The sequence below is a fragment of the Manis pentadactyla genome, chromosome 12 (genome assembly GCF_030020395.1).
Source record: "Manis pentadactyla isolate mManPen7 chromosome 12, mManPen7.hap1, whole genome shotgun sequence".
Classification (NCBI taxonomy): domain Eukaryota; kingdom Metazoa; phylum Chordata; class Mammalia; order Pholidota; family Manidae; genus Manis; species Manis pentadactyla.
Window position 1 is genome coordinate 8445287 of NC_080030.1, and position 22204 is coordinate 8467490.

The window sequence follows — 22204 nt, forward strand, 5'->3', positions numbered from 1 at the left end:
AGCCTCCCAGTGAAGATTCCCTAACCTCTCAGACTACTTGGGCAAACGCCTCCACCATCACATGCTCAATGTTCCACACACTGTCCTCTGCTGCACTGAAGAGTGTAGGAATTGACCCTTTATGTTTACATCCAGCCTCTTTACTAAACTGTGGAACCTTATTCCCCCTCCCCCAGCTCCAAACCAGGGCTCAGTTTCATATCTAGACCTTTAGATACATAAACTTCTGCCAACACACTCTAGTCCAGGCCACCACTATCTATCATCTAACTATTGCTATGGTTTTCAGAAGGGTTTCTCATCTTCCCTCTACCATTCTTCCCCAACCAGCAGCTACAGTCGGCTTCGTAAAACTCAAATCCAACATCTCTTCTAGCGTCAAAATCCACTGTAGGTCCTTCACACGGCCCACAAGACCCCCGTGATCTGGACCTGCCTACCTATCCAGCTTCTTCTATTGCAACTTCGACATTACCAGTGTGGTCTGCAGACCAGCAGCATGGACATCACCAGGGAGCTACTATTAGCAGACATAATGTAGGGGGGTGGGCACGGGGAGGGCTGTCTGTGTAAATAGAGAGGACAAGTACTGATTCTATAGCATCTTACTATGCTGATGGACACTGACTGTAAAGAGTACGTGGGGGGGACTTGACGATGGGGGGAGTCTAGTAAACATAATGTTGCTTCTGAAATTGTAGATTAATCATACAAAAAATTATAACAACTGAATAAAAAATAAAAATAAAAAGATTATCACTTAAATTTAAAGGAGGAATTAAACCATTTCCAGATAAGCAAAAGCTGAGAGAATTTAGCTCGCACCACCCATCTCTACAGTGGATTTTGGAGGGACTGCTATAGACGGAAGTGTTCCTAAGGTTAAATAGCTGTCACCAGAGGTAATAAAAAGAGACAAAGAGTACAGAATACCATACCTAATATACAAAGAATTAGGAGGGGAAAAAAAGAAAACCTTTAGATTGTGTTGTTAATAGCATACTTAAGTGAGTTAAGTTACATTCTTAGATAGTAAGGAAGGTACCCTTTACCTTTTGGTAACCACGAACCTAAAGCCTGCAATGGCAATAAGTACAAACCTATCGATAATCACCCAAAATGTAAATGGTCTGAATGCACCAATCAAAACACACAGAGTCACTGAATGGATAAAAAAACAAGACCCATGTATATACTGTCTACAAGAGACTTGCTTCAAACCCGAAGACATACTCAGACTAAGAGTGAAGGGATGGAAAAATATATTTCATGCAAATAATAGGGAGAAAAAAGCAGGTGTTGCAGTACTTGTATTGAACAAAATAGACATTAAAACAAAGAAAGTCACAAGAGACAAGGACAGACATTACATAACGATAAAGGGGTCAATCCAACAAGAGGGTATAACCATTATAAATATCTATGCACCCAACACAGGAGCACCTACATATGTGAAACAAATATAAACAGAATTAAAAGGGGAAATAGAATGCAATGCATTCATTTTAGAAGACTTCAACACTCCACTCACTCCAAAGAACAGATCAACCAGACAGAAAATAAGGAGACAGAGGCATTGAACAACACATTGGAACAGATGGACCTTACACATCTACAGAACTCTCCACTCAAAAGCAGCAGGATACACATTCTTCTCAAGTGCATACAGAACATTTACAAAAATAGATCATATACTAGGCCACAAAAAGAGCCTCAGAAAATTCGAAAAGATTGAAATTGTACCAACCAGCTTCTCAGACCACAAGGGTATGAAACTAGAAATTAATTACACAAAGACGATGAAATGGCCTACAATCACATGGAGGCTTAACAACATGCTCCTAAATAACCAGTACATCAATGACCAAATAAAAACAGAGATCAATCAATATATGGCGAGAAATGACAACAATAATTCAACAATGCAAAATCTATGGGACTCACCGAAGGTGTGCTAAAAAGGAAGTATATTGCACCAAAGGCCTACCTCGGGGAAGAACAACAATCCCAAAGGAACACTCTAAACTCACAATTAACCAAACTAGACAAAGAAGAAAAATTGAGGCCCAAAGTCAGTAGAAGGAGGGACATAATAAAGAGTAGAGCAGAAATAAATAAAATAGAGAAGAATAAAACAATAGAATCAATGAAAGCAGGAGCTGCTTCTTCGAGAAAATAAACAAAATAGTAAACCCCTAGCCAGACTTACCAATAAAAAAAGAGAGTCTACACATATGAACAGAATCAGAAATGAGAAAGGAAAAATCAGTACTGACACCACAGAAATATGAAGAATTATGAGAGAATACTACGAAAAATTATATGGAAAGAAACTGGATAACCTAGAAGAAATGGTCAACTTTCGAGAAAAACGCAACCTCCCACGGCTGAGCCACGAAGAAACAAAACCTGAACAGACCGGTGACCGGCAAGGACACTGAATCGGGAATCCCCAACGGCAAGGACGACAGGCACCTCAGGAAAACACTTTCAATTCTGAAGGCGCGGCCTCCGGCGGCCTGTGCCCCGCCGCCCCGCCGCGGGTCCCGCCGGACCCCTCAGCTCGCCCGGCCCTCGCCCTCGAGGCCGCCGCCGAGAACCTCCACACGCGGCAAGACGCCCTCCGGCCTCCCCGCCTGCGCGGCCCCCGGATTCCCCGTCCCGGGCGGCGGCGCGACCCCCGGCCGGGCCCAGCGAGGACCCACCACCCGCCGAGCCCTCGCACGGCCGCCCCCTCACCGGCTCCCCCGCGCCCGCAGGCGGAGGCAGAGGTCCCCGCGCCCCGTCCGGGCCCCGCCGCGCCCCGCGGCCACGTACCTTCCGGCCCGCAGAGCCGTCACTGTCGCCCTCACCCCTGAAGCGGGGCCCGCTCTGGACGCTCCGCCGCAGGTCCGCCGGGAGGAAGGCGCAGCCGAGCACAGCGCGGGTCCATCCTCACGTGGTCGCCGCGGGGCCCGCTGCGCGGACGGGATGGCGGCGCGGAGCATGGACGGAACCGCGGGAGCTGCCTCTGCTACGCCGCTCGCGAGGCTACCGACTCTTGAATGTGGCGGCGGCGGCGGCGGCGGCGGCGGCGCCTGCAGCTACTAAGCAGCCGCCGGGCTCACTGGTTCTGCGCGCTCGCCAATGGCTGCCTGCTCCGCGGCGCCGCCTTGCTTACTGGCCACGAGTGCCGTCAGTCGGAGGCGCCTGCTCGCGACCTGCACGCTCAGTGGCCGCGAGGGCCATCAGGCGCGGGCTGTCATTTTCTTCGATATTCTTTCTAATTTTCCATGAGATGACCCACGCGTTAGTTTTTTTTTAATTCATTCATTTATTTATTTAGGTGTCCTTAATACACAATCACATGGGCAACAACGTGGTTACTAGATTCCCCCCATTATCAAGTCCATTACAGTCACTGACAATCCGCGTAGGGAGACGCTGTAGAGTCACTGCTTGTCGTCTCCGTGTTGTACCGCCCTCCCCGCGCCCCTCCTGCATTATGTGTGCTGATCCTGATGCCCCTCATTCCCCTTGTCCCTCCCTCCTCACCCACCCTCCCGAGTCCCTTTCCCTTTGGTAACTGTCAGTCCACTCTTGGGTTCTGTGAGTCTGCTGCTGTTTTGTTCCTTCAGTTTTTGCTTTGTTCTTATGCTCCACACGAGTGAAATCATTTGGTGCTTGTCTTTCTCCGCCTGGCTTGTTTCACTGAGCATAATACCCTCTAGCTCCGTCCATGTTGTTGCAAATGGTAGGATTCGTTTTCTTCCTATGGCTGAATAATATTCCATGGTGTATATGTACCACATCTTCTTTATCCATTCATCTACTGAGGGACACTTAGGTTGCCTCCATTTCTTGGCTATTGTAAATAACTCACCTGTTATTAAGTTATTTAATTTTCAAGGGATTGGGGATTTTCTACATATCTTTCTATTACTGATTTGTGATTTAATGCACTACGGTCAGAGAACAAACATATTTTGTATGATTTCAATTCTTTGAAATTTAGTTCAGTTTTGTGATCTATGTGATCAATACGTTATATGCTCCTGAAAATTCTGTTGTTGTGGAGTGTAATGTTCTATTAGTGTTAACTAGATCTAGTTGGTGGATACCATTCAGTTTTTCTACATCTTTGCTGAGTTTTTTTTATCTACTTGTCCTATCAGTTACTGAGAAAAAAAGTGTTGACATATCCAAGTAGATTCATGGACTTGTCTGTGCTTTCCCTTTAGTTACATTAGTTTTTCTTTTCTTTCTGTTAGCATTTTGGGATGCTTTTAGTAGGTGCATTAATATATCTTCTTGGTGAGTTTATACTTTCATCATTATGTATGGAGATGGGTGTGAGCGCGCGGCCCGGTCCCTCTACCTCTGCGTGTCTTCGGCGCGGGCGCCCCGGCACTTGCAGAGCGCACCTGCTGTTGCGGGAGAGCAGCGCGGGACGCGCGGCAGCAGGGTGCCCAGGGCCGGCAGGCGGGGCTCGAGACCACGGACACCACCCTCGGACGACGGGCACGCCCAGGGGCCCAGGGACGGTGGTCCCCTCCTGTGGGGCCGGGCCTGCCCTACCTCCCTACCGTGGCCAGGAGGGGAAAAGCCCTGCCTCCGGGAGCACCGCCCGGGCCCGGGGACGGGGGGTCTAAGGCTGGCGCTGGCCGGCGGGTGGGGGCGAGTGGAGGCGATCGGAGCGCAGGGCTTAGGGGCTCCCGCGCTGCGGAGGGAGCACAAGGCCTGCCTGCGGGGTGGGGGACTCGCCGGCCTGCCCGCGGGTTGGCCCTGCCTCTGGGCGGGGATGCCAGGCTGAAGGCAGGGGTGCCCACCGCCACCCCCAGCCCCCGGACGCGTGTGGGGGTGGGGGACGAGGCCCGGCAGCTGCAGGTGGTCACGGTGGGGCGGGGAAGGGGCTGGCCGAGGGGGGGGCACCCGCTGTGAGTGGGCGGGAGGGGCAGGCGGCCGCGGACTCACTTGTCCCCTCCCGGCAAGCCCCAGGAGCTCTTTTCTCCCACTTTCTCTCTAAATAAAAGCCCCCCTGGCTTTATTTCCTACCTTGATCAGTGTTTGCGAAGTTCATTCTTTGACTCTGGGAACAAGAACCCCGGTATCATTTTAGTCTGTTAAAATTCCCCGTTCTGCCCCCTCATTGTTTCTGTGTCCCATCAAGTATTTTATCAGACGTTTTCTGTTTTATATTCCTGTGAATTACTTCCCTTTCCCTTTGAAGTCGCAGACCCTCACCCTTTCTCCTTGGTTCAGGATGACACACAGACCTCATTCTCCCTGCGTAACTCCAGGGAGGGGAGATCCCAGGGCAAAACACCTTTGAAAGCGAAATCAGGCAAAGGGAGAAATAGTGTTCAAAAGCCGTTTATTGCCTACAAGCAGTCGCCCTGCGTCTCTCTCTCTCTCTTTCTCTCCTGCTGCAGTAGAACAGAGCCAATACTCCCACCAAGCTCTCTGGTCCAGGGAAGCCCTCGCTAGCCCACGTAATTACCCACTGACGGAGACGGACTACTTCTCTCCACCCCTTGGAAACCCCTGTTGATATGGACATGCACTAAAGCCAGGCCAAGAGATTCTGCAAATATTGCAATTTTACCCACACCCTGTCTGTGGAACAGATGTCTATGGCTTCCCTGTATGTACTTAACTAAATTTTGTTACTTTTTCTCCTGTTAATCTGTTTCATGTCAATCTGTTTCTTACTCCAGCTAAGGGAACCTCAGGGAGAGAAGAAATTCTTCCTGTCACCACTGGTCAAGTAGCTATGTTTACCAAGGGCTGACCCAGGACCTCCATCTTTTTGTTGAAAGGAGCAGGATCGTGTGGAGAAAATGGAAATTATAGCCAGGCTTCTTGCCTGGGTGTCACACATTGTAGACCTGAAGGGCCTGTTAGCACGTCTATGGGATGTTTACAGAGAGGCTGGTCAGTCTTGGGAGTGTTAGGCAGAAAAATAGATATGGGCGGGATGAGAGACAATTAAGGCCAGTAAAGTTCACTAAAAAAGGGACTCGAAAAGCATTCTGTCCCAGGGGACTGAGGAGGAGCAGAAAAGAAAATCAGAAAGCTAGTGAATCGGTGCAGGAATGTCTGCTTGGACCCCTGCAAGCTGCTGCTTCATGTGTCTGCACCCCAGCCCCTCTCCCACGATTTCCCCTGGAAAAGCCCTGACCGCTTGCGTGTCAGGAGGACGGTGGTTCTCTAAGGCAGGAGCCTGCCACTCCCTCGTTTGCTAGCAAGTCAATAAACTATCCTTTCCTTTCCTCAAAACCTTGTCATTGTGTTTTGTGATTTGACCTCAGGGACGAGGACCGGGTCTTGGTATCAGGAGCAGCAACCCCCCCCACCCTGACCAAGTGCCCGCAGTGCCACTCCTTCAGTGTCAGAGGCCACAGGGCCGAGCTGTCAGGGACGCAGAGCTCCCGGCTTCCTCCTTGCTAGCCACAGGGGACTGTGCCGGCCAGGAGTTCGTGCTGTGTGGCAGGGCAAGTACAAGCCTCTAGAACTCCCTCCAAAGTATATATTGAAAGCAGTAATGCCTTCCAGGAGAGGTTACAGACTGGAGTTACCACCAAGGACTTGGAAGAAGTCGGGGTGGTGATTTCCACATACCCTTATTGAAGTCACTCACTTGGCCTACTCAGAAAACGGATGAATCTTGGAGATGACAGTGCATGATGGTCACCGTGATGGGAGTGTCTCAGATTGCAGTTACTGCTGCACGTGGGGCTTCGTCACTTGGTCCCCAAGCGCCCAGTGTGTAAGTATTGGTCAGGAAAATGCTCTTTGTTCTCTTCCTGTGAGTAAAGTCCAGCAGGGCAGTTAGCTTTCAGCCGGCAAGGAGAGAAAACTATCTCAGAGGCATATCAGACCTCCAGACTTAGGTTGTCACTTAGTCAGAAGGAACCTTCATCTCCTTTTCCTTCCAGAAGCTGTCACACTGGCCCATCCCAGTGATGGCACTATGCCCATTGGACCCAGTGATCAGGAAGTACAACTTGTCTAAGCACACTGATAGAGCAGTCACGTGTCAGAAGGTGGGAAATAAATCCAACAAAAATTCAGGGGCCTTTCGTCATCGAGAAGTTTCTAGAAGTCTATCGTGTGGGCATGCCTAGCTCTCCTAAGGTGATGAATGAGGTGCGGTACCTGGACCCTCCTCCACTCCTCACACACAAAGGGCACAGCAGCCTGGTAGACCACCTCGGATTTCAGAGGCAGCATAGACCTCATTTCCAGAGTGCTACTCTGACCCATTTACTAATTGGTCTGAAAAGCACCTAGTTGGAGAGCAGCCTGGACCTTTGGAAGGTGGAAGGCAGTAGATGGCAATACCTGGATCCCCTCTCATTGCTGCCCCTTCCAGGTGCACACCTGAAAACGGCCTAGCTGGGGACTGACCTGCCAAGATCACAAGGCCCGGACCCCGGCCAGGCTTGCGTGCTGTTCCACGCGCCGTGCCAAGCCCGGTTGGCATTCCTCCATCTCTGAGTCTGTGCGTCGCACACACGTGACACCAGCCCCCAGGAGCTGGAGGGGTCATTCATGTATCCCTGGGGATGTCCCTAGGGAGGAATGTCTGGCATGACCCTCCCTGTGCAGGTTGGGACATTGGGCAGCTCCTGGTAGATGCTATGGCTTCAGCAGGACAGGGAACTGGTGACAAAAAGCGGCCTGAGCTCAGCTCTTGTCTCCTCAGAGCTGGGACCCTGGTGTCATTGCCAAAGAGCGAGGGGAGGGCTCTGGTGGAGATCTGTGTACTCGTGCATGGCAAGGGCCAGGAGGGTGGGCAGTCAGCAGCCCAGAGGGGCATGTGGGCGTGTCTGAATTCACAGAGCGGCCCAGGAAATGGACCCTTGAAGAAGTGATGTCACTTAAGACACGCCCAGTAGAACCTGAATTGTGACCCGGACGGAACCCAGTTCCTGGTCGCAGACCCTAGTCCTGCTCACTTGACCGGAGGCGCTCGACAGAGCAACATGCGGTCTTGTTGTGCGGAGCCTTCTGAAGGCGTGGGAGTCAGGGAAGCCGAGAGGGAGAGTCTTCCTGCTCGCTGTGGGCGTTGGCTGAGGGAACACTTCCAATGCCTCTGTCCGTGTCTCCCGAGGAGCCCCGAGGTAACACAGGGCAGCCCAGAGCGGGCCACTCCAGGGCCAGGACACTGTGTGAGCCATCACGGCTGACCTTCCCCCCGGCTCCTTGTGTGTGTGCGGTGGGCGTGGGGCAGAGGGGGACTGAAGGCTGGGGAGCAGGGGGGCACTCAGTGTCACAGCTCTGGTCTCAACACTCAGTAGTGGAGGTGAGTGTGGGGACCAGGTACTTCCACCCACATGTTAATCCTGAGCCGGGGGGTGTCCTCTCCTTCCCCCAGGAACTGGAGGTCTAGGCAGATGGCCCTCTGCGCCTGATCTCGGGGGCAGGGTTTGGGTTCCACATGGTCCCCTGCGGGGAGGTCCACGCAGCCCCGGGTGCCTCCTCACCCGCTACCAAGCTCTGGCTTTGCAGAGCTCCACCCTGGGGAGGGTGGAGGAGCTGATGGGTGGATGGACCCACCTACTCCATCTCCCTGGACCAGGGACAGGCTGCCTACACCCCAGGACCCCATTCCAAGCCTGGTAACCTGCCGGGGCCCTCCCAGGGCTGCCCCACGAGATTGGTCAACAGACCCACTCCAGAGGGCCTGGAACCTCGCTCCCGGGGGCACCACGTGCCGCTCCTTGCTTGCATCCCACGGGGCTGGGGGCGCTCGGGTGAGCTGCAAACCTCCCTTGTCCTGGTGGGTCCTGGGTTTCCCACTGACTATATCCCTGCTGCCCCCCTCAGCGTGAACCTGAGCCATCTGTCCATGGGACTGAGGTCCCCAGGCGCAGGGCTCCCAGGACAGGCGTGAGGAGGAAGGGGAGAGAGCGCACGGGACGAGTGGAACCAGCTCCAAACACCAGCCGGAGCGCTCCCGAGGCCACCCTCCCTCCCGAGGACGCTGACCAGCCCACCACGGGCCAGCGGCTCCCCCGGTGAGCACCCACCCCCTCCTGGCAAAGTCGGGCCTCTGCCCACAGCCCGCGGTGTGTCTAGAGCGTCCCCACATGTGTCTGAGCCTCTGCGTGCTCCTCTGACAGGCAGGGTGGCTGGCGACCAGCCTGCTAGGGTGCCCATGGGGAACATGGGAGGAGCTTAGAGGGGCTCCCCTGGCGCCCGGCAGTGCAGAAAGGACGGCCGGCCAAGCTGGGCCACTTCGGGGCTTACCTCTCTGTACCCGATGAAAGGCCTTTGGCCTCACCCGTCAGTGGCCTGGAGCCTGGCTCATTTGGAAAAGCACATGGGAAGCAGCCTTTGGAACAGAGGCTTGCGATTCCCTGTGGCTGGGCCCTGTCCTTGTCCTCACCCTGGCCACATGGGGGACCTCTGGCGATAGCAGAGCGGTACCTGGGAAGGTTCGGGTAGGACTTCCTTCAGCCACAATAGGTATGCAGCACCCACTTTGTGCAGACCCTTTGGGGACACTTAGCATAACTGAGCGAAGGAAGCAGACACAGTACTGGGACCCCGGCCCGTGTGGAATCAGGCAGTCACTTCAGGCGTCATCCACAGGTCACAGCCGGGAAGCGTCACGGGCGATGCCCTCACGGCCTCCTCATGTAATGGGGGGCATGACAAGGGGCCAGAGGAGGATCTGAGAAAGTGAGCATTCACTGGGCCAGGAGGGGGCACTGCCTGTGTGCACAAAATGGGCGGAGGAGGCGTGTAGGCCTTGGGGCAGGGGGCGCACAGCAGAGCCCAGCAGGTCACTCATCTTTGGATTCCCATGGGCAGGCTGACGAGACTGGGGACTTCCTATTCGGGAGGATGGGAGAGGATGGGGACCCAGGACAGACACGCAGGGTCAGGAAGGGGGAGGGGCAGGTGCCCGGACAGGCAGGGGAGTGCACAGCGGCCAGGCGCACACAAGGCTGGGCAGGGAGGGCAGTGTGGGGGGTAAGACCAGGCTTCTCACTCTGCCACCCCCTGGGCTTCCCCCAGCCCCAGAATTGGATGGGCTAGGCGCCTGGCCTGGGAGCCCGAGCATGTACCCAGCATCATCGATGCGAGCCAGCTTTCATCCACCCTGGTGGGCCAAGACCTCCACCACTTGGTCCAGGAGGAGCACCTGGGGCCCACGGTGGCAGAGCTGGAAGGTGAGGGGCTGCGGCCAGGGGACCAAGTAGGGTGGGCTTCCCAGACTGGGGTTCCCTTCAAGGCAGTCAGGGCTCTTCTGTCATTGTGAGGCACGGGGAATCAGGCCCGCGGCGACCCTTTCTCTGTGCCCTGCTCCAGAACCACGGCAGATGCAGCTGGCTCCAGAGACACGGGGAGGGCCGACTTCGTGGCTAGAGCCCATCCAGGAGCTTCCTGAGACCCCTGTGCTGGAGCGACGGCCGGTGTCACCTGCTTCCGCCCCTGCAGAGCCAAAGGATGTCCCAGCAGTGGCCTCAGCCCAGGGGCCAGGCCCTGAGCTGGAGCCCCATGAGCCCTCGGGCCTGGGGCCCAGGGCACTTGCTGGAATGGCACCAGGCGTGGCAGAGCCAGGTCCCGGTCCAGAGCCCACAAGCCCCTGTGCTGCGAGCCCCTGGGACATCCCAGGACTGGTCTCAGGCCCCGAGCTGGAGCCCCATGAGTCCTCGGGTGCGGGGCCCGTGTCACCTGCAGGAATGGCACAGGGCCTGGCAGAGCCAGAGGTGGTCCTGGAGCCCACCAGCCCCTGTGCCGTGAGCACCCGGGATTTGCCGAGGGAGGAGGAGCGGACCATCCTGGCATTTGCCCCCCGCCTGGTGTCCGAGCAACTGACCCTGATGTGTGCGGTGAGTGGAGCGGGCTCTCGGGGTCGGGCGTGGGCCTTCCCTGTGTCACGGGCTGCCCCAGACCTGCCCTCCCCTGACGTGGACTCCTGTGATGTGGGCCCACGTCCCAGCTTCCCCACGGACTCACCATGTGCCCTGAGAGAATCTCCTCACCCCCAAGCCCTCAATGTCCACACGGGGACAGTAGGGCTGGCCCTTAGGGATCCTTGCAGACCAATGAGGAGGAGCGGAGGGAAGGTGGGCAGGGCCTGGCCGGGCAGGGAGGGGCAGGGCAGGGGAGGGGTGCTCAGGGAGGTGCTGCCAGGGCCTAAGGTCCTCGGGCCATTGGCCTGGCAGGCTCCTATGGCCTCCGCACTTCAGAGGCCCCTGCCATGGATCTGACGGTGTGGGAGACACAGACACCAACAAAGGTCCTGGGTGGACTTGTTTCAGGGGAAACTGCACCTGAGTGGGGAGCGGGATCCACGGGGTGGCAGAATGGGAGGCAGATGCCCCAGGACGGGCAGGCGTGAGCCGCCTTGTGCCTCAGGGAGGACGTGAGTGAGGGTGCCTGTGAGCAAAGCCCCTCGGTGCCCCACCACTGTGGGGTCCTGTGCATCTGATCCTGGGCGCCTCAGTGGACGGGGTCTGAAGTCCGGACGGCCACAAGGCTCACAGCACGTCCCCAGCTGCCTGGGCCCCAGCTCTGACCAGTGACCCTGCCTGGGAACAGGGGCACCAGGAGCACAGCTGGATGACACCTCTTGCAATCCCCAGGAGCTGTACAGTAGGGTTGAATATGGTGAGTGCAAGGCCTACGTAGAGAGACACCCACTGATGGAAGACATTTTGCTCCTGGCCCCCAACATCCATCACATCATCAAGCAGTGTGCTGCCACGTTTTATTTGGTCATCTCCTCCTGCCTCGGGGGCCCGAGCACGACAGCCCAGGGCAGGGCCCGAGTGGTGGAATTCTGGATCCAGGTGGCTAAGGTGTGTCATGGGACGGTCCCCAGGGTCCCCTCCTTGGCCAGTTCGCAGGATGGGTGCCTGCGGTCTACCCTGCACGGTCCCTGGGCCCTCCTGCCAGGGGCGTGCGGACCTGGGCTCGCAGGCCCCGGGGGTGGGACAGCCATCCCTGGCCCCTTCCTTGGGTTGAGCTGCAGTCCTCCACCCAGGAGGGCTGCTCAGCAGGTACCAGGTGTGCTGGGCTCCCTGGGTGTCTGTCTCCTTAAGGACAGGAGTTCATGGGGGGACAGAGCAGAGAAGCAGGCCACGCTCTCAGCTCTGTCTTCCCTCCCAGGAGTGTCTGGCTCTCAGAAATTTCGAGTCCTTCCGTGCCATTCTCTACGCCCTGCAGTGCCCTGGTCTACGTCGTCTGGAGAACACCTGGGGACATGTTTCCTGGTGGGTAGCCCTGTCCCTGGGACCAGGGCACCTGAGTGGACAGGGACACCCCTACACCTTGCAGTGTCCCTCAGTGGGCTGGGACTTTCTGGGAGGTGGCAGAGCCTAGGGGCGGGGATGGCGGGCTCTTGGGGGCCCCTGTGGGTTAGGCCACGGGTTCCCCCGCAGGAATCAGTTTCCTGCAATGTCAGGTGTGGGTTGAAGCCCACTGGAGATCTGGAGCTTGTGCTCTGCAGCAGGAGGTCTCTGCCCCAAGGACAGCGACCTGGCCCAAAGCAGATTCGCCCCTGGGAGAACTGGGAATGGAGGCCCCGGGTGGAAACATGAAGCCCCCTCCGCAGGCCACGGATTTCCAGGGCTCATGGCCGTGGTGGAAAGCCTCCTGCGGGCTAGTGGGCCTTCTAGGATCTCCAGGAAAAGGGGTCGGCCCCGAGACTCTCCGCCTGCTGGCCACATGTGTCCCTCCTCCTCTCCCCTCCCCATAGGAAGAGCTCCTGGATCTACAAAAAACTTAGAAAGAGGGACAAAGGGCTTAAAAGGGAGCAGCTCCTCAAGGTAAATGGGGGCTGGAGGTCTGGAAGGGAGGGGTCCCTGGGGCAAGTCCTCTGCCGCGCTGTGGCAAAGCTTTGGGGAGGACTCGAGGAGTGCGGGGTGAGACGGGGAAGCTGATGGGGAAAGTAGGGTCCCCCAGGCCCATGAGGGCCTCGTCTGTCTCCCTCCCTGGCTCCACTTGACTGCGGGCCTGGCATCCAGTGAGGACCCAGGGGACAGACCCCCGGTCAGGGCTGGGGCTGGCGTGGGGTCGGCAGCAGGGTTGGGGCCTGTGGCTGAGCAAGGTTGGCTTCTCCCCTGGGTCCTCTGAGCCTGTCACGGCCCCTCTGTGGCCTCGGGCTCCTCATGTGCACATGGAGGGTTGCCGTCAGCCTGGCGGGCGGGCCTCCCAGGTGAGCAGGGTCCAGGGAGCACAAGACGGGCTTCAGCTTTGTGCCCCCCACAGTCATGTGAGGGGAGCCGTGCTGATAGCCAGCTGACAGTGAGTGCTCAGGGCACCCTGGGAGGCAGAGGGACCTCCCCTGACCCTCTCAGGGCGGCGGCCGTGGCCCAAGGACCCGCATGAGTATGAGTGTGTGCTGGAGCTGGGGTCGCTCTAGGCCGAGAGCCTGCTGGAGGTGGGGACAGCGTAGGTGCCAGGGGGCTCGGGCAAGGCATCCATCCACCACGGTCTGGTTCTGGGAGGCCTCGTGGGAGGGGAGCATGAGCACCTGAGTGTCGTGCACCTTGCAGGAGGCGAGGGCCATGTTGAGGCGATGGCCGCAGTCCCCCAGGGCATCCCAGGATATGAAGAAGCAGGTGAGCGTGGCGTGGCCAGGGTCAGGGCGGTGGGGTGACCCTGCACCTGCTCCTCGTCCCACAAGCTCTGAACTGCCAGCTCTGGTGTGACCAGGAGGAGGGCGAGAGCAGATGGGTACAAGGGGGAAGTTGGAGGACAGGAGCAGGGACCACAGGACCTGGGACTGGCCAAAAGCCAACCCTGGGAGGGACCAGGAGGGGAGAGCAGGGCGAAGGGAGGGGAGGGAGGCCGCACAGGGTGGTCCAAGGTAGCTGGGGGCTGCGGGTGTGGGGTTCAGGGGAGGCTCTGTGGGCACCCCTGAGGCAGGCGGGGACTCATCACCTCCCCACCCCGGTGGCACAGGGCATGGTCCCGTTCCTTGGACTGATCCTGTACGACGCCATAGAGAAACACCAGGAACATCATGACGACGTGAGTGACCCAGCAGGGCTCAGTGGGGGCAGGATGGTGAGCTTTAGGGAGGAGAGAGCCCTCAGTGAGCCCGGACCTCTCAGCACCGGGCCACCACCCTCCTGAGTCCCCCCTCCACCCCAGGACCTGGGCTTCTTGGAGAGGACTGCCATAAGGACCCACCTAAGCCCCGGTCCTGGCCCCAGGGCAGGTGGGGCTGAGGGCTCCAGGGGGCAGCATGTGGGCAGGACTGGTCTCCCCCTCAGGCCCTGCCCACGGGGAGGGATGCTGCTCCTTCAGGGCAGGAAGCACATCGGGGGTCTGGCAGTGCCTTCCCACCTGAGGCCTCAGCTCCCCAGTGCAGTCCCCGCTTCTCGGTAGCCCCGAGCCTGGGCCAGGCCCGGGTGCTGTTTCCGGGGAGGCCTGCCCCTTGGAGGGCCCTGGCGGTCCTCCACCTTGAGAAAGGGTGGGGACTTTCCGGCCTCGTTCTGGGCTCAGGGGGCTGTTTCCGATGTACTTTGGCCGCCTTGCTGCCTTCCAGGGAGATGGTATAAAATAGAGAGAGTTGAGTGCCCAGCCATGAAAGGTGAGGGATGTAGTCAAGACCCCCTGGGCAGGACCTCGTCCGGGCCATCCCCTGGGTCTAACGTGTGTTGAGAGAGTTAAGACACGCGGGGCTCAGGACACTAAAGGCTTTGTCAGGTGGGGGATGGGGTGGCATCAAGGCCGCCTTCCTGGAGGAGGAGCTGGAGACCCAACAGTGGGAACAGGCAGGGCTGGATGGCATTGGAAGGAAGGCGGGTTTCCGTGAGCAAAGATCCGGGACCATCCCAGTGCCCCACTCCTCACCCCCCTCCTTGTCTGCATCCTGTCCTTCCTCTGCCCCAGGTCACTGACTTCCTAGAGGAGATCTTCACATACAGGTTCCTGGCCAGTCAGTATGACCTGGAGCCCAAGGAGCGCTTCCAGTCCTTTCTCCAGACAGTGGAGCTCCTGGATGCGGACGAGAGGTGAGGCTGCCAGGAGTGGGGTGTGGGCTGTAGCTGCCGGCAGGCTCTGGGGGAAGGGCCCCCTGCCATGTGGCTCCAGGGGCTCACAGGTGTCCCTCTGTCCTGCAGCTACCGCCTGACCTGGGAGCTGGAGCCCCCAGGCCAGAGGGCAGGCAGAAAGGGACTGTTAAACTTCTTCAGGTCCCTCAAGATTTAAACTTTCAGGCCAGGGCCAGGGCCAGGTGAGTTTCTGGGCTGGGGCGATCGGGAGGGGGTGGGCTGCTGCCCAGCCTCAGGGAAGCTTCGGGCCATGCTGGGTGCGGGGGCGTCCTAAAGACGGGTGCGGCTGGGGTCCCAGCTCCACTGCCGATGGGTCGTGTCAGGCTGAAGGGTGGTTCCCCGCCCCTCTGGGACCCAGTTTCCTCCTCTGTGAGTAGGTGACGCTCAGGAGCCTTCCCGAGACAGGGACCCCCCGGGTGCTGGTGATTGACAGGACCCTCCGCACAGGGCCCGGAGCCCAGAGGGCAGTGGGGACGGGGTGGAAGCAGGGTAACGGGGGGAACCCCGGATAACCTGCCTCTTCTGATCACCCGTGCGTGGCCCTGTAGCTGCTGTCATCGGGCCCGCGGCCCTGCCGGTGTCCTGGCTGCATGTGGAGGAGAGCTGCTTCCCCTCCGGGCAGGCGGCCCCTGGCGCCCCAGGACCCCAGTCTGCTTGCTGCTCCTCCTCCTCCCGCTGCTCATCCTGAGCCTCTGCTGGGGCAGCTGCTCTGGCACCTCCTCCGTCGGCCGACTCGGGCAGCTCCCCGGGCTGCCACTGTATCCTCAAGGACCCGTATGTAGCTGCGGCGCACCTGGCCACCTTCGTGCTGTGTCGTCCCCTCTGCTCGTGGCCCGTTGGACAGAGGCGAGCCGCCCCCTTCGTGCAGGTGGCCTCCCGCCGTGACACCAACTCCTGCCTGGGCGCCGTCACTCACCGAGTCGTAGCCACAGGGTTCCAGGAATAGGTGGAGGCTGTCCTCACCAGGCCCGGCCTTTCCCGGGACGGACATAGACGCGGCGCAGTGCCGCGTGGGACCACGGCCTCCTGGTGCCCAGCGGAGGCATCCGAGGATGCAGGGGTGGCCGACTGTCGCAGGGTCCCGGGGCTTGCTTACAGGGGAGCCCCCTGTACAACTTCCTCCCCTCATCCCTCAGAAATAGCCTCCCCAGGCGCAGTGTGGTCTGGGTGTTGTCTCTGAGGTTTATGGTTCCTTGGGGCTTGGGGACATCCCTGTGCAGAATGTAATAAATGCTGAACGGATCGCCACCACACTGCTCTTTCTTCTCAAAGTTCTGCCCCTCCTGCGGACTTCGTGTGCCCCAGCCCACCCCACCCCAGCCCTCAAACTCTCTGATGCAGGGTGGCCCTCACCTCCGCCAGGTTGTCCTCCATCCTGTGTCCTCCCCCCGTAAGGTGCTGAGGAAGAGCGGGGTGCTCCAAGCCCCAGGCTGGCACACCTCGGCAGCACTGTGGAGGCCTGTTCAAACAGAAACTGAACCTTCTTTCCTGTCACCTATAGATTATGATCAGACACCGAAACTTGTTGATTAGAAGCCCCAGGGTGTCTCCTCACGTCTGGGACACCACTGCAGATGTACCCAAGTAGATCCCAGGGCTGCAGGGCGCCAGTCTAGCACTGTCCCACTTAATGAGACACAGCTGCTCCACACATTCCAGAAAATTCCTTTGCGAAAAACTTTGGTCTCTCAAAGCACCTCCAAGAGGTGCACGCCTTCCATTGGGGGGGCTTTGTCTGAGCCCACTTTCTCCATGCTTCACACCTCAGAGCACCCCCCAAAGCTCCCGGGTTCCCTGTCCTCCCCCATGGTGCCCCTCAGCCGCCCATCCCCAGGCCAGGCTGGTGTGAGGCCCCTGGTGTCCCGCTCCTGGGTCCTGGCTGAGCGGCCTGACGTCTGCGACAAAAGACTGGGGAGGCTGAGCGGAGGCACTTGGCTCTGATTCTCCCCATACGCTCCCCCAGGACTCTCAGGATGTGTTCACCCTCCCAGGAGGGGAGGCCTGGCCTGGAGGGGAGCTCCAGGATCAGCACAAACACCCCCTTGGGGGGCTCCACGATGGAGAGAGTCTCCAGGCCTTATGCTGCAGGTGGAGCCCCAGATTGGGACTGGGGAAGTGGAAGTGGGCCCTCCTGACAGCCTCACGCGACCAGGTGACAGGATGTAAAATCGGGACACCCAGGCCACCCCACCCTCCTTCCCCTGGCCCTGCCCACAGCACCCTCAGAGCCATCTGCCTACACGGTGGTCCCAAGGGATGACCTCAGACTCCCCGGCCACATAGGGAGGTAGGTTTGGGCAGGAGGAGGGCAGGCGGGACCCTGGCAGGGCTGTGGCGCAGGTCAGACCTGTCATCCTGCACGGCCCACCCGCCTCAACCTGACACAGAAGAGCTTCTGGGCCCAGAAACAAAGCAGCATCCCTGGGCCTGGTGGGTGGTCACTGGGCTAGCGGTCTGTCCTGCCCAGGGTCTGTGCAAGGGCCCCAAGCGCGCTACAGCCTAGACCGCTGGTGCTGGGACACCAGGCTCACACGGCTGTGTGGCCACCCTGACTGTGGGCTGCAGCGCACCTTCCCCACCCAGCGTGTGCTGGGGAGGTGGCAGGGCCCTCTGGCCCCTGGTGCGCTCCTCTGCACCCAGGCACCGGCTCTGGGGGCTCCCCGTCTTTGGGCTCTTCAGAGAAGCTGATGATGGAGTTCTTGTTCACAGGCTCAGAGAATGAACTTTGCAAACACTCAAGGTAGGAGAGCATGTGCGAGGCTTTTATTTAGAGATAAAGCAGAGGACAGAGCTCCTGGCTTGCCCCTGCCCAGAGGGGACAAGATAGCCCCGGGGTGATGCACAGTCTAGGGGATTTATAGGCAGGTGAGAGACAAAGGGCCAGGGATGCAGACCTGCTAAATGGTCCCCGAATGCTTATCTTTGAAGAGACACTAAGTCTCTTATCAGTCTTCCAGATTATTTTGCTTACTTGCCAGTATTACTTGCCTACATTGCATATCATTTGATTAGGGCTAGAGGAAGAAAAGCAGCATCTGGGTAAAGATAAAGAAAATAAGCCGGGCCTTTTATCAGGCTATGGTACATTTTACAATAACCTCATTTAATCGACACAATGAAGACATGGGCTATGCTGGGGTCTTTTCTTATGTGGGGGATATTCAAACATTTCAGGCCAAGTTACTCCCGGATTTTTAGTTTTAATTAATCTCACACAAGAGTGCTTATATTACTTTACAGAATGAATGTGACTGACTTTGCTTAATTGTTCAATATGGGGTTTCAGTAGGGGTTTTATTCCGGAGGCCCTCACCCTGGTCTGTCTGCACCCACGGTCCCTGCCTCACCAGCACTGAGGCTCCGTGGCTTCCCTCCCCAGCTGCCATTCCCTCCTAGTTCCTCCTCCAGGCTTCCCTTCTGCACTCCCCAAGCTCTCTGATCCCATGCTCGCACCCCTCTCCCCCTGCCCTCCCAGCCTTCTCCTTCCCCCATCCCTCCCCTGGACTGGGACTCCTGTTAGGAGGGCGTTGTGTATTCTCCTGGGTTCTTGTCCCCGCGGCAGCAAAGAACTGAGGGGCAGAGACACAGCAGTGAAGTACAGTAAAAGTTTTATTTACAGAGAGAAAGTGCACACTCAGAGAGAGGGGAGTGTGGGCTACCTCAGAGAGGGAGGTGCACTGAAAGGATGGGGGTTCCCCTATTAAGGAGTTTTCAGGAATGTGACAAAGGGCTAGGGGCGTGGACCTGTGAAGTGGTCTCAAGATGAGACATGAAGTTTCTTATCAGTCCTCCGTGTAATTATGCAAAATTAGCTAAACACAAGAAATGCCCTGCTCTGATGGATTCCCTCCAGGAGAGCAGCTTCCTGGTTGGGGAGCATATCAGTTAAGACTGCCTTCCCTGCCTCCAAGGTGGGCTGAGTTATTGTGTGTTTGCTAAAGAGTATGTTAAGTGTGGATAAAATGAAAGTTCCTGTGGCCAGAATTGTCACCTGGGCCTAGTCGGCTAGCTCACCACTCATGTGGTCAATATGTTGCTATTGACTCTATAGAAAGAGCTCCACCCAGTGCTCTGGGTGACACGGTGACACGGCTGCGAGGCTGCAGGAGAGCAGAGAAGAGGCTGGAGTGGTGGCAGCACCGAGGTCAGAGCCCCAGAGGATGGCTGTGTAGGCATGGAGGCCCAGAGGCAGAGACCCGCTTGCTGCATGCAGACTCGCTCTGACTGGATGGGATGGTAGTGATTGACCTGCCACTGTGGAAATAAAGCTGGGTATAACCCTTTTACCCCCAGAACGTTTTACTGTCATTTCTTTGGTCACACTGAATCCATAGTGAACTTGCCCAGGGTTGGAACCCATCGGCAGTGCATTAAAACTCTTACTTCTTCACTTCCTGGGTTTTGAAATGCAATCTTAGCTTTAAGATAGAACCTTTCCTGTCTTTACTGTGCTGTTTATGGCTGGGCTAGCTTGCTAAGTGAACTGTCCAGTCCGCAAATTACTTGATACGGGGATGGAGGAGGAAAAACCGCGTTTAGGTAAAGTTAAAAAAATACGCTGGGCCTTTTACTTTTAGCAGGCTAAGTGAGTCTTACCTTAGTCAATGACATGATTTACAAAACATATAAAGACAAGGGTATGCTGAGAGACTTTCCATAGTCAAGCATTCCAGGCCAGTTACTCCTGGCTTCTGGAACTTTAACTGATCTCACTGGAGAATGCCTATATTCTTAGTTTGCTACTTTTACCCTAGAGAAGGGACAAGCAGAAGGTGCCAAAGAGCCCCGTGCACCTTACTAAGAAGTGCAGACTGTATTCCATAGGCAATACGGGGCCCGAGAAGGATTTTGAGCAGGGAAACATGATCACTCTCTTATAGGTAGGTCATCTAGCAGTAGTGAGGGGAAAGAATTTAAGTGGGAGGCACTGAAGGATTGGGGGTCAAGTAGGAGGCCACTGCACAGCTTAGGGGAGAGACGGTGAGGGCTTGGAAACCCAGTGTGGTGGTGAGAACTGAGAGGAGACACAGACGTGAGAAAGAGCAAAGTCCGCGGAACCCGGGCCTGACTCTCTATGCGCAGGATGGAAGGGGAAGGCGTCCCCTGGTCCTGGGATGGCTGGGGTCAGGTACACAGATAATGGTAAGAAAGTTGTGGGCAGAGGAAGATAACTGACTAAGTTTGGAAGATTTTAGGTTTGGGATACTTGTGAGTAACCTAGGAAGAATTAATATTGTCAAAATGGTAATCCTACCTAAGGCAATCTACAGATTCAAATGCCAACCCTATCAAAATACCAACAGCATTCTTCAACAAACCGGAACCAATCGTTCTAAACTTCACAGGGAACCACAAAAGACCCCGAATAGCCAAAGCAATCCTGAGAAGGAAGAATAAAGCCGGGGGGATCTCACTTCCCAACTTGAAGATCTACTACAAAGACACAGTAATCAAGACAATTTGGAACTGGCACAAGAACAGACCCACAGAACAGTGGAACACAATAGAGAGTCCAGATATTAACCCAAACATATCCGGTCCATTAATAGACGATAAAGGAGCCACGGATTTACAGTGGGGAAATGACAGCCTCTTCGACAGGTGTTGTTGGCAGAACTGGACAGCTACATGTAAGAGAATGACACTACACCACTGTCTAACCCCATACACAAGAGGAAAGTCAAAATGGGTCAAAGACCTGAATGGAAGTCATGAAACCATAAAACTCTTAGGAAAAAAACATAAGAAACAAGTCTCCTGGACAGAAACAGGGGCCACTTCTTCATGAACATATCTCCCCAGGCAAGGGAAACAAAAGCAAAAATGAACAAGTGGGACTATATCAAGCTGAAAAGCATCTGTACAGCAAAGGACACCATCAACAGAACAAGAAGGCATCCTACAGTGTGGGAGAACATGTTCATACATGACATATCCGATAAAGGGTTGACATCCAAAATATATGAAGAGCTCATGAACCTCAACAGACAAAAAGCAAATAATCCATTAAAAAAATGGGCACAGGATTAGAACAGACACTTCTCCAAAGAAGAAATTCAGATGGCCAACAGGCACATGAAAAGATGCTCCGCATCGCTAATCATCAGAGAAATGCAAATTAAAACCACAATGATACATCACCTTACACCAGTAAGGATGACCGCCATCCAAAAGACAAACAACAAATGTTGGGGAGACTGTGGAGAAAGGGGAACCCTCCTACACTGCTGGTGGGAATGTAAATTAGTTCAACCATTGTGGAAAGCAGTATGGAGGTTCCTCAAAAATCTCCAAATATCCAGCAGCATAGGAAAATGTTGTAGAATCACTACTTGTCTTCTCTGTGTTGTGCAGCCCTCCCCTTTCTCCCACCCTCCCCATTATTATACTTCACTCTATCTACGAACAGGAATAGTGGGAAAAAAATTAGACCGGCCAACTCCATACTGTTTCCTGGCTGCTTCTCGTTAGTTACCCTGACATCACCAGCAAGCACACAAGGGTGATATCCTGGGTGCTCGGAAAGCTATTTTGTCCCCATGGAAGGTAGTAACTTACCCATTTCCCCCACCTCCCAGCAGGATGTCTTTTAAGTAAAATTTTATAGCTATAAACATACTAGTCAAACAGCTTTTTACATTTCTTCAACACTTGTTATTTCTGAAAGGACTAAGTGTGAATAAATCAATGACTGTGGCACACACTCCAAGGGAAGGGCTGATGACGTGATTATCACCTCCTGAACCATCACCACAGTCCAGATGAGGAATGCCCGTCACCCACAGTGTCCTCATGCCCCTTTGCAATTCCTCTTTCCCTGCCACCAGCCAACACATCCCCATGCCCAGGCAATGCCTGGTCTCCTTTAGATCCCTATAGAGGAGTTTGTATTTCCTACAGTTTTCTATGCCCTCATTTTCATCAGGCTCCTTTGACTCAGCATCATCATTTTGAGATGTATGCCTGCTGTTGCATGGATGAAAAAGTCATACCTTTTCATTGCTAAAGACTATTCCCCTGGGGTACTAGACCATGGTTGGTTTATCCATTCCCCTGTGGATGGACTACAAATAAAGCTATTATGCATTTGTGTATAAGTTTTTGCATAAACATCTGTTTTTATTCCTCTTGTATAAGCTCCTCAGATGGAAACCGCTGTGTAGGTGTACATAAGTTTTAAACACGTAGCAAAGCTATTTTTT

At 55.9% G+C, this 22204-nt stretch overlaps 1 protein-coding gene across 13 annotated transcripts in view; it reads right to left on the reverse strand.

Moving 5' to 3' along the window:
• The window catches only part of LOC118916210 (zinc finger protein 709-like), a 381657-nt gene that overhangs the window by 148822 nt on the left and 210631 nt on the right, over positions 1–22204 (reverse strand). Inside the window, exon 1 of one of the 13 annotated variants that reach the window (XM_057489862.1) lies at positions 2818–3070. The exons of 11 other annotated variants lie outside the window; for them this stretch is intronic. Coding sequence is in view for 1 of the 2 variants with exons in the window: in XM_057489869.1 (XP_057345852.1) it covers positions 6760–6785 (26 nt within the window). In the remaining variant the exon portion in view is untranslated. Of the gene's footprint in view, positions 1–2817; positions 3071–4468; positions 6786–22204 lie in introns of those variants that run through there. One more of the 13 variants, XM_057489869.1, reaches the window with a different exon arrangement.